The 12,606-nt window shown below is 39.7% G+C and overlaps 1 protein-coding gene across 1 annotated transcript in view; it reads right to left on the minus strand.

Moving 5' to 3' along the window:
* Positions 1 to 12,606, minus strand: part of LOC101541298 (phospholipid-transporting ATPase FetA-like) — a 62,533-nt gene that overhangs the window by 22,153 nt on the left and 27,774 nt on the right. The window contains exons 10-13 of the mRNA XM_004600397.2: positions 8,592 to 8,788; positions 5,492 to 5,700; positions 2,858 to 2,892; positions 424 to 589 (exon numbers count right to left, since the gene is read on the minus strand). Coding sequence (XP_004600454.2) covers positions 424 to 589; positions 2,858 to 2,892; positions 5,492 to 5,700; positions 8,592 to 8,788 — 607 coding nt within the window. The remainder of the gene's footprint in view (positions 1 to 423; positions 590 to 2,857; positions 2,893 to 5,491; positions 5,701 to 8,591; positions 8,789 to 12,606) is intronic.

A 12,606-nucleotide genomic window follows, 5' to 3' on the forward strand; every position in this document is an offset into this window, starting at 1 on the left:
GGAAGTCTCATCAAATTGTAGGTTGATCTAGGGTACAATTCAGGTGTACTTTGTGACAGAACATACTAATATCAAAAGCTCCCTTGTAAGTGGGAGGTGCTGGGAATGATCCCAACACCACAGACAGACAGACAGACACACAAATGAAAAAATAATAACAAAAAAGAAAAGAAGAAATTGAAGCTCTTTAGAGAGTACCAATGACTGAATCTTCAGGCCATAAAGATTGTTTTTTATCTTAATATCTCTAATGAATGGAAGCTCACTACTTACACTGAATATTCATTTCATTGCTGAGGAATACTTCCTATTGAAGTATTCCTTCTTAGATCAACCATTACAAATGACACCAAACCACCCCCTCTTCCAAACAGCCTAAGCTAGGACATAGTTTCATTCCATGAGATCTAGGCCCCTCCTTACCTTCCACTTCCTCTTCTACCATCACAGTATGACACAATGACAGTGAGAGGAAAAACAAGCACACATGGCGATCTTTCTGTTGTATGGCTTCTGCCAAACTCTTGTCATGAAAAGAAAAATTAGGATCAGCTAGTCTGCTGAAGGAGAAGTTGATCTTTTCTGTTTTCTGTAATATGTAAGGGAGAAGAAACTTATCAATACTTAGAATAGGACAAAACAAAAAATATCTAGAATGTGAAGAGAACTCTTAGGAGTATGGGAAAAGTTACGCAAGATAAATGGCCTTGGTAGCTCCACAGAAGACAAGTCAGGAAGTACAATTAGCCCGTTGCCCACTTTCTTCCCCAACTATGCTGAATGATCACTGAATATTTTTGAGTCTTTCCTTCAAATTCATGATAGTCAAACCTGAGGATCCTTATTGTTCCTTATTAGTAAACAGTTTCTGGAAAAAGTCTTATCTCTGGCTAGCCTCTGGGAGCTGGGAAAGTAAAACCTATATTTTACTCATAGGTAAAATATATCACCATGTTGTCTTACTCTTTTAAAACCCTCAGGGAGACCAGCAATTTGCAGTATTTGCAATATAGAAGTAAAGCTTTATAACAAGGAGGATTCAGAATATTCCTGTTGTTCACAGACTTAATTTTAAACGTTTTCTTGATCTGCTAACATAATCGATTTCTTCATAAATACAAAGAGGTGGTTTGAAAACACTGTGGGCCTGAATTGACATGCCAGGATTATGAGCAGTGAATGAGAAGGATTTAAGAATAAATTTATATTTTCAAATTTAGTCCTGAATGGACAGTAAGAATATTCTTGTAGATAACTAAAGTTGAAAGCCAAACAATCAATTAAACAAAGTATAAAAGCAAGTCCAGTTACGAGCCAAAAGGATAGAAATCGCATTTGAGATATCAGATGAGAGGAAGTGGGTTCAGAATGGAGAATAGAGGTGACAATTGGGAGAATTCTTTGAGATGCTGTGATACAGCTATAAATAGTATCTATGTATATGCATGTATGTATTGTGTGCTGGGGTTCAAACCCAGGGCCTAAGACATGTGAGGTACTACTGATCCACATTCCTAGCTCTAAAAAATTTTATATTATTTTTTTGCCTTGGTGATGACTGGGGAGGGAGCGTTGAATGGTTCCTTGGATATATGGATTTGAAAGTCACCTGGTAGTCCCTGAGGACCACTGGGTATGGCCTTGGAGGCCTAACCCTGTACTATATCCCTGGTCACAGGATCAAATTATTTGAACTTTCTTCCTCACAGATCTGTATGCTGTTTGGAATTTTTTTAGTGAGCTATCTATTTTTATTCATCCCTCCCTCTTTCTTTCTCTCCCTTCCTTCCTGCTTTGGTTTTTAGGTGGTGGGGTGAGGGGGGAGGAGTGGGAGAAGTAGTGTGGGACATTTGTTGTTGTTTGTTTTGTTTGTGATGCAAGGAGACTGAACCTAGGGCATCATGCATGTAATACATGTGCTCTATCACTGAGCCTCATCCATAACCCAAGAATGATGATGACAATGATGATGGTGATGGTGATTTCCCCCTACCCTTCTTCTGTTATTGAAATGACCAGGGATCAGACACATGCTTGGCTGTGGTACATACTCTTGGTTGTGATGCTGCATGTCAGGAGTCACATGGTTTGGTGTTTTCCAGGGACTGGACCCTTCAAGAGGCTTGCACATGTATGCATTCAGGGTTTGAAATCCTGGCTATGGTGCTTGCAAACCTTTTAGGTGTGGTGGTTGCTGGGGATCACACACTTCAGTTGCAGTGCTCACATACCTCTGGCTGTGCATGAAGATTTCATACTCTTTTTTTTTTTTTTTGCTTTTTGGGTCACACCCAGCGATGCTCAGGGGTTACTCCTGGCTTTGTACTCAGGAATTGCTCCTGGCAGTGCTTGGGGGACCATATGGGATGCCGGGGATTGAACCCGGGTCGGCCGCGTGCAAGGCAAACTCCCTACATGCTGTGCTATCGCTCCGGCCCCAGATTTCATACTCTACTGAGAATTTTTTCTGATAGTGAGCTATTTTATAATTAACTATGGGGGAGTGCCAGAGAGCAAAGTGGCAGGGATGGTACTTGACACATGTGGGTTGAACTGGGGACTAAACTTACAACTCAATGCTTAAAAGACAGGAGCTTTTTGCTGCTCAGTCATCTCAAGACTCCCCACATATTTTTTAAAACAGAAAGATCAATAGATATATTTATTTTAAAGCACAAATCCAAATCCTCTAAAATTAAACATTGTCATTTATAAATAAATTTCTGAGATTATGAAACTAGTAAGAGCTTTAATATTACAGACACTAAGGAGTCTCAATTTGTATTAAAAATCCTTCTGTGTAGCTATGGTCTCACCAGTTTCTGCAAGCATCTCACTAAGGGGTGTAATCACTCACCTCATAAGTATTCGTCACTTCATCCTTGTCAGCACCTGTTGGTTAAGAGACAGAGCAGTGGAATGGGTCTTAAAGAAGAGTTAAACTTAAAAAAATACAATTACAAACATATACCTAAAATTTCTCATTTTAATCTTTTTTCTGGCCACACCCAGCAGTCATAAGGGTTCACTCCTGGCTCTGTGCTCAGGGATCACTCCTGATGGCTTGGGGGACCACATGGCGGCCAGGGATTCAACCTGGGTCAGCTGCATGCAAGATAATGTCCTAACCACTGTACTATCACTCTGCTGCTCAAATTTTAATCATTTTTCAGTATACAGTTCAGTGGCATTAATTACACTGACAGTATTGTGAAACTATTATCATTTTATATTTCTGCAACTTTTTCAGCATCCTAGGCAGAAATATTTAATTTCTCCCTATCCCCACCCCTTGGTGTCTAATTACTTTTTTGTCTGAATTTGTCTAGTCTAGATATTTTATGTAAGTTGAATCGTTATTTCTTTTATGTCTAGTTTATTTCAATTAGTAAAATGTTTTCACTATTTATCCATGTTGTGGCCTGGGTCAAAAAGCTTCATTACTTCGTATAACAGTGATATTGTCTGATATAAGTAATACCATAAGATAAAAGTTGTTTTATCATTTATCTGCCGATAAGGTACATGAGTCATTTCTACATTTGGACTCCTCTGTTTATATGTTTTTGTTCTGTTTTGTTTTGGTGTTGCCATGGGTAGAATTCAGGGACCTCACACATGTAAGGCAAGCGCTCTGCCAGTGGGTTACAGACTGGGCTATTCTGAAATGCTGCAATGAACACTGGCAACTTGAATCTGTGTTTTCAATTATTTTGGTAGAAATTTAGGAACAGGGTCTGGAGAAATGGTTCAACACACGTGGGAGGCCTCAGTACCACCTGGCTCTCCATGCACTTCTGGGAGTGATCACCAAACACAGAGCCAGGGAGTAACCCCTGAGCAACACCATTGAAATCCAAATTTAAATAAATAAGTAATCACTGGGTCATATAGTAATTTAAAGGAGGCTTTCCCCCTTTTGATTCTATCAAACTAGATTTGTAGTCAAGCAGACTCAAAAATTCCCTAAGCCCTCAATGGCTCCAGTCTGCTCCTTTCCCTAAGTCAAGAGTAAAGTTAGGCCCTAACTTTTTCCCTTGAAATGACAATACCAGGGGTTAGTCATGGATCTACAGAGACTTCAGAAAATCCCTACAATCAGAAAATTTACCTAGAAGAAATATGAAAAGTGTGTTAAATGTTTAGGGGATAAAGACAGTGCAGCAGCTGGGCCAGAGAGATAGTACAGTACGTAGGGCATTTGCCTTGCCATGTGGTTGACCCGGGTTTGATCCCCAGCACCCCACATGGTCTCCTGAGCATCACCAGGAGCAATTCCTGAGTGTAGAGCCAGGACTAACCCTGAGCATCACTGGATGTAGCCCAATGTCCCCACCTCCAAAACAAAACAAACAAACAAACAAAAAAGATAGTGCAGCAGACGGTACTGCAGGAGTGGAAGGGACAGAATAGGGATGGATGACTGATGCCAAACTCAGAAGCACCTGGGACAGTTTCACAGCAAGTCAGAGAATTAAGATCCTCATTCAATTGAAATCCTCTGAAAATCAACTTTCATAGTTTATACATAGGAAAAACTTGGTTGTCAGGGGAAAATAAATATTAGAGTTATCTATATTTAAACATTTAAAAAGAAATTATTTATTTTTGGTTCTTGGGCCACAGTCAGTAGTGCTCAGGGCTTACTCCTGGCTCTGCACTTAGGGATCACTACCGGTGGGGCTCTGGAAACCATATGAGGTACTGGGGATTGAACCCAAGTTGGCCATATGCAAAGCAAGTGCCCTACCAGCTGTACTATCTCTCCAGCCACTAAAATGATTTTTAATTTATTAAAAAATACATTTACACAACATAAAACTCACCATTTAACACATGTGTGACATTGCAATCTGTGCTCAATGTGTTAAAAATATAGAGTGCAGGGGTATTTAATGTCTTTACTATGTTGTATAACTAACATATTTCTCTAGTTTGAAAGTTTTTCATCACTCATGAAATACTGCATATCCTCTAGATATGATCACCTCCTTTTGTTCCTTAGCATCTGGGCATGAATGTTCAGACCATCAGAATATAACACTATCACAAAAACAAGTGCATGGTTAAGCTATGACATAGATGAATAATTTGAGTGTAGGAAGCACTGATCAAATTCTGACTATTCTTTGAAGCCGTCTTCAAAGTCTGTTTATTGTTCCGAGGGGGAGTTAGATCAGCATCTTCATTGATTTGTGGTCTCCACTTGATTTAAGAAGAGTGAACTGATATTTCTGATAATGGGAATTCCTTGAAGACAGAGATTAAGTCTTAAACACCTTGGTATTTCCAGTGTCTAAAGAATTGCGATTATAAGTTGTAAAACAAATATTCAATTAGACTGAAGGGTGATCTTAGTAAATATAGAAGCTTATGTAAATAAAAGAGAAATATTAATTTCAGAGTTGTATAGATGTAGACTTAGATTATCCTTGAAAACAATATGCACAAAAGTTCTAGTGGAATTTCCCTAGGAGGAAGGCATGCATACCATATGATATCCCATTAATAGAACACTTGGAGAAAACCATGATGTTCTGAGTCAGGGTTCCTGTCTTGTCGGAGAATATATATTGAACTTGGCCTAGCTCCTCATTAAGGGTGGTCGTACGAGCCCGTGCTGGTATATTCTTTGGCACACAATACATTTTCCGATCCCAGTTGATATAGTAACTGTTACCCAATCTTATTATCTCAACACTAAGAAGAAAGCAAGAAAAGGACAAGTAAATACATCATCCTGATTTCCTTCTTATCATTTCTGTGATAGCAAGGCCCTGCATCTAAAAATCAGAGTAACTTCCTCGAGGTCAACACATTGTAATTCTGAGTTTATCTATTATCACAAATTTCATCATTTAGATCCAAATATACTAGATTAAATTTGTTGAGGCATATCTCCTTTTACTCTTTTCTTTTGCCAAAATTCATATGGGGAATGTTTTAAATTTCTACAGTGTTGAAAGTAATTACGAGCTAACTTTTTTCTTTCTTTTTTGGCTTTTTTGGGTCACACCTGGCTCTGCACTCAGAATTACTCCTGGGGGTGCTTGGGGGACCAAATGGGATTCTGGGGGTTGAACCTGGGTTGGCCACAGGCAAGGCAAATGCCCTATCCACTGTTCTACCGCTCCAGCCCAAGAGCTGACTTTTAAAAAGTTTATAAAAGTTTAATTTTATGAAACTTTATAAATGGCTGCCTTAACTTAATTAAAAGATTATACTGTCATACAAATACAGTGGGGAATAGAAAGGAATTTGAAGCAGTCAGTATTTCTTTATTACAGAAGCAGGAGAGCCGTGGAAATCAGAAATAGCTTATAGAATTTGACTCGTAAATCTCCAGACAGTCAGCCTGCCTATGGGATAGCCTCTTTCTTCCCCTCCAGTTTTCACCACTTTCCTTTATTCCCCATTTTATCTGAATTTCCCTTCTTGTCTCTTTCTTACTTTTCTTTTGTCTAAAATAACACATTATAGTTGGTAGACTAGTGATTTCAACCTTTCCATGCCTGTGGATCAGTACCAAGCCATGGACAAAAGAATGGTCACAGAATGTTGGTTTAGATTTGTAAGTAATCCCTATCTGAGCCAGCTGTATTGTACTGAGTGACATGAATTTTTGTTTGTTTGTTTGAGGAGAGAGAGGGTAGAGGTGCGTAGGCTCAAAATATTGACTATGCTGGTCTTCAAATGTTGTCTTAACCACTCCCTTCCTTTCCCATACTTACCACCTTAACAATCTTTCCAAATTAAAAAAATTTAAATACATTCTTTCTTTCACCAAAATAAGCATATCTTTGCTGCCTTTGAGGATAAAATCCAAACTGCTTGGACTTGCAATCTCTCTGGATTTTACCCTAAATTACTATCTAGTACCTTAATCTAACTACTCACTATTATCAGTTCACATCTAAAAATTTTCAAATTGTTATACATGCTAATCTTTCGATTTGGAATCTTGGTTTCTATTTTCATCTTGTCTACCCTTTTCATCAAAGTGATTATAATGTCATTTTCCAGAGGGAACTATTCTCCAGACAGGACTCCCATAGCATGCAAATACATATTATATAATTTTCATATTGTAACATAATTATTAAACTTGCTGTGTCATTAGTTATTTTTCAAGCTTCTCTAGACAAATACCTATCTTATTCATGCTTCTTTCTTTTCTTTTTTAAAAATTTTGAATATCTTAATTAATTAATTTTTTAATTGAACCATTGTGAGATACAGTCACAAAGTTGTTCATGATTGGGTTTTTCAGTCATATAATGTCCCAACACCCTCCCTTCACCAGTATACATTTCTTACCACCAATGTCCCCAGTTACCCTCCCACCCCTGCCCCCTGCACCTACCTGCCTCTATGGCAAGCATTCTCTCTCTCTCTCTCTCTCTCTCTCTCTCTCTCTCTCCTACTTTTGGGCATTATAGTTTAAAATACAGATACTGAAAGATATCTTCATACCTTCATCTACTTTTAGCACTCAATTCTTGTCCAGAGTGACCATTTCCAACTATTATTGTATGTTGGCCCCTTCTCTATCCTAATTGCCCTCTCTCCCACCCCACATACATAAGGCAAGCTTCCAATCTGGACCAGTCCTCCTGGCTTGTTTTGTTTTGTTTTTCTGTCCTTGGCTATTAGTCTCATTTATTTATGTTTCTAATGTAGGACTTGGTGCATAGCAGATACTTTATATCTATTGACTAATAAGATAATTTTGTTACATAAGGAAACTTTCAGGTTGGAATACCACAGTACAAGGGTTAAAAAACCTGGAAAGAGGGGCTGGAGTGATAACACAGCAGGTAGGGTGTTTGTCTTGCATGTAACTGAACCGAGTTCGATTCCCAGCATCCCATATAGTCCCCTGAGCACCACCAGGAGTAACTACTGAGTGCACGAGCCAGAGCCAGGTGCATCGCCAGGTGTGACCCAAACAGCAAGGAAAAAAACCTGGAAAGAAGTGACAGTGTATTCATGTGTAAAGGTTTGGTGGACACAACAGAATCAGAATCAAACAGAACCAGAGCAGAATGCAGTATTTCAAATTACGTATTTAAAATTTTGAAACATCCTTCTATTTTCTAAATTTTAGCAACCAAAATTCAAGTTAAAATTACACCTGTCAACCATATGCCAGATTGTTTTTGAAAAGTGCATTCTGAGTTCTAATTAACTGATTTGTGTGAATATCTGAATCTGTCTTATAAGCTCTTCATTTATTGAAGGGTTTCCTGGTGTGGGCTTTGGCATAACCAAATTTGTATGCATGTCTTCTAATGGTTTCATGTATCTGTATGTATTATTTAGTCTCTTACATTATATTCTCTTCTATTTTGAGAGCAAGGATAATTCTACAATCTATCTATATAATCTACATAGTAGCTAGCATAAAACTTAAATATAGAAAGCATTTACATAATCTCTTGATAGTTTTCAAAGTGTTTTACATATCTGACCCTATGAAATCAAAGAATACACAGCCTGTACTTTCTAAATGTTCATATTTTATTGAGGAATATGCAAAAAGTGTGATGCCTTTTCCTTATTCATAACCCAAGGTGATCAAAGAAACCTACCTCACGTAGAGGGAAATGGGCACCATGGTGTTGAGAATAATGAAATAGGACCAGAAGATGAGCATAGCAGAAACTGCTGATGAAGAGACATATCTTTGCCATGGCAGAAAACCTTGGAATTGGTAGCCTTTTAGGGTCTCCCAAGTGCCATGTCCGATTGCTAGGATAATGCACATGCAGGCTAAAATCAGGAAAATCTAGAAGCAAGCAAACAAACAAACAAACAAACAAACAAAAAGAATTAACATTTTATCACACAGGCATGTGCTAGTTCAGTTCTACCTTTGGAGTGTTATATTGACAAAGCTTCTCTCTTTTCCTAAAGAGCAGGGAAGTTCATAGGCTCTGGGATTTAGTAAACAGGGCCAAAAAGAAAGTCCAGCAGGAGTCAGCCTTAGGATTTTGAAGGGAGATAATACATATAATTTAAATAAAACATAATTTTATTAACAAAAGTTAAATATATCAAAAGTTAAATAAATGTACTTAATTTAAAAATAAGTATCTGCTAAAAACTTTATAAAATCTTTTAATTCAATATTAATTCAATATTTATAGCATTTCTTTTACTAATAGGTTAGAACCTTGATGTTAAAAGTGAAAAATATTTTATCTAAAGTCATGTACCTACTAACTAGTGGAGTCAGGATTTGAGCCAGATTTGAAACAAACTCAATCATTCCATAACAGTGCTCCATTAGGTTGCTGCTCAAATAACATCTAAAATGTGTTATATTGACTTAACAATTGGAAATGGGTGGGTGGTAAAGAAATTGGCATAAAAGGTAGTAGCCAGGCTAACAGTAAAAATCTGATAAAAACTGAAAGACAAACATGTGACAACAAAGTCATTAGCTCTGAGAGAAGTAAAAGATAAAAAATTAGAAATTCATGTATGAGGTTGCCTTTGACAGGTATTAAAATTAATAATTGCGGGGCTGGAGCAATAGCACAGTGGGTAGGGCGTTTGCCTTGCACGCGGCTGACCCAGGTTCGATTCCCAGCATCCCATATGGTCCCCTGAGCACCGCCGGGAGTAATTCCTGAGTGTAAAGCCAGGAGTAACCCCTGTGCATCGCCGGGTGTGACCCAAAAAGCAAAAAAAAAAACAAAAACAAAAACAAATAAAATTAATAATTGCACTAGAGAAAAAAACTGACCAATGAGTGAACAGAAATGAAAAGAAATAAAGAGACATCGGGGTCATCAAGACTGGAAAAGCCTGTTTAGATACCAAAGAGGACGAGGTACATATTTCCCTCCAATTGAATAAAGAGAATTAACCTGGAGGCAAAACTTAAAATCAAAATGATATTATTTTCCTACCCAAGATTCACGATCACGAAATCCCGTTAATCACTGATTTCTCAGGCGGGCTCAGTATCCCCTCATTTCGTCCTTTCCCAGAGATCTTAGAAGTCTATCTCAACTCGGCCCTCCCAACGATGTCACACTGGAAGCTCTTTCAGGGTCAGGGGAATGAGATCCAGCCTGTTACTGGATTTAGCATATGAATACACCATGGGAAGCTTGCAAGGCTGTCCCATGTGGGCAGGAAACTCTCAGAAGATTGCCAGTTTCTCCCAGAGGAAGAAGTAGGCTACAAGATATCGAACAGCTGCAAAGTGGCCGCTCTCTTCTGGGAGCTTGCTTTTAAGTCTCTCTCTGGATGTTGGCCGTTGATGGGATTACACACACCTGGGTTCCTCTGCTGGTACCTTCATGCATGAGGCCTGTCCGAACATGTGGAGAGAGGCCTCGAGCATGACTGTAGCTAGGTTCCAGTGGTCTTCGGCTGCCGGGAGCTCTGCTTGGGGTGGGGAGCTGGAGCTCATCCCCTCCGAGGGGCCCCGGGGAAGACAGCTAGGCATGCGGGCAAGAGACTCTCTGCATACCCAAGATTATTCCAGATAATCTCAACTTTAAAATTTTTTGTGAGACTTGTGACTGTTTTTGGCATATCGAATATGCCACGAGGAGCTTGCCAGGCTCTGCTGTGCAGGCAGGATATTCTTGGTAGCTTGCCGGGCTCTCCGAGAGGGGCGGAGGAATCGAACCCGGGTCAGCCATGTACAAGGCAAATGCCCTACCCGCTGTACTATCGCCCCAGCTTAATAATAATAATAATAATAATTATTATTATTATTATTATTTCTTGTTAAGGTTACAAATAATCAGGGGCTAGAGTGATAATACAATGCATAAGGCATTTGCCTTACATGTGGCCAACACTGGTTCAATCCCTAGGTCCCCTGAACACTGCCGGAAGTAATTTCTAAGTGTAAAGCCAGGAGTAACCCCTGAGCACCGCGGGGTGTGGCGTGTGCACACATACACATGCACATGCAGGCACACACACACACACAAATACAAAATTAAATTTACAAATAATCTCACCTTATAGACAAAGTTCCAATTAAAAGGGGACCTCTTGGGGCTGGACAGCGCAGAGGGCATTTGCCTTGCATGCAGCTGACCCGGGTTTGATCTCCGGCATCCCATAGGATTCCCTGAGCACCGCCAGGAGTGATTCCTGAGTGCAGAGCCAGGAGTCAGCCCTGAGCATCGCCAGGTGTGGCCCAAAATGAAAAAGAAAAAAAATTCTAGTGGAGCCCCAAGAAGAGTTAGCCAGGAAGAGATGAAATTTTTTTTTCTTCTCGGTTTTTGAGCTGCATTTAGCTGTGCTCAGGAGGAGCTGTTCCAGATCTGTGTTCACGGATCACTTTGAAGGGGCTTAGGGAGACCCTCTGGGGTGCTGGGGACCAAACCCGGGACAGCCACGTCCTAATCGCTGTACTATTGCTCTGGTTGCGGTAGGGGTATATTTTAAATCAAATTCCATAAATGCGTGTTTTAGAAATAAATTAAAAGCTAAAATATGTTAAAATACGTCAAAAGTTAAAAATTTTTTAACTTTTGAGCTACAGCAGGTGTTGCTTGGGAATCACTCCTAGCGGGTTTGGGGGACTATACGAGGGTGCCACAGGAAGAACCTGGGTTAGCCGTGTGCAAGGCAAGTGCCCTACCTGCTGTACTATTGCTCCTGCCCCAATATCAATCTTGATATTAGGATAGAAGGACATGGAGGAGAAAAACAGCAAAGAAATAAGACAAAATTGAAAACTAAGTGTAGGGGTATTGAGTGGCCATCGTGTTCAGTCTCTAGTCTACTTTCAGCATGCTTCTCTCTTCTTGTGCGGGGTCCCCAACCACATTTTACTTGGTGTTCCCTTCTCTATCCGGGATGCCTTTCCCCCAGCATGTGAGACCAGCTTCCAAGCCATGGAGCCAACCTCCTTGTATTATATATTCTATTCTTGGGTGTTAGTCTTCTACTCGGTTATTTTATATTCCACAGATGAATGCAATCTTTCTATTTCTGTCCCTCTCTTTCTGACTCATTTCACTTAGCATGAAACTTTCCATGTTGATCCACTTATATGCAAAGTTCATGACTTCATCTTTTCTAACAGCTGCATAGTATTCCATTGTATAGATGTACCAAAGTTTCTTTAACCAGTCATCTGTTCTTGGGCACTCGGGTTTTTTCCAGATTCTGGCTATTTAAACAGTAACACTCAGTTCTTATCCAGAGTGATCATTTCCAACAAACTTTGTCATAGTGGTTCCTTCTCTATCCCAATTGCCTTCTCCACTTGAGGCAGCTTTCCTAGCACGGACCAATTCATGGAGCAGTTTTTTCACTCTTTATCTCTTGTCTCTCATCTCATCTCTCTCTCTCTGTCTCTCCCCATTCTCCCTCTCCCCTTTCCATCTCCCCTCTACCTCTCCCCCTTTCCCCTTTTCCCTCTCTCTCTTTCTCCCCTTCTCTCCTTCTTCCCCTTCCCCCTTCTCCCATTCTCCCCTTCTCTCCCTGCCTCCTGTCTCCTTCATTTTGGGCATGGTTTGTAATCCTGAAACCTTATCATGTATATTCCTTTACCTTTCAGCACTCAGTTCTTGTCCAGAGTGATTGTTTCAACTACCATTGTCATACATTGTCACAGTGGTCCCT

The sequence above is a fragment of the Sorex araneus genome, chromosome 1 (genome assembly GCF_027595985.1).
Source record: "Sorex araneus isolate mSorAra2 chromosome 1, mSorAra2.pri, whole genome shotgun sequence".
NCBI lineage: Eukaryota > Metazoa > Chordata > Mammalia > Eulipotyphla > Soricidae > Sorex > Sorex araneus.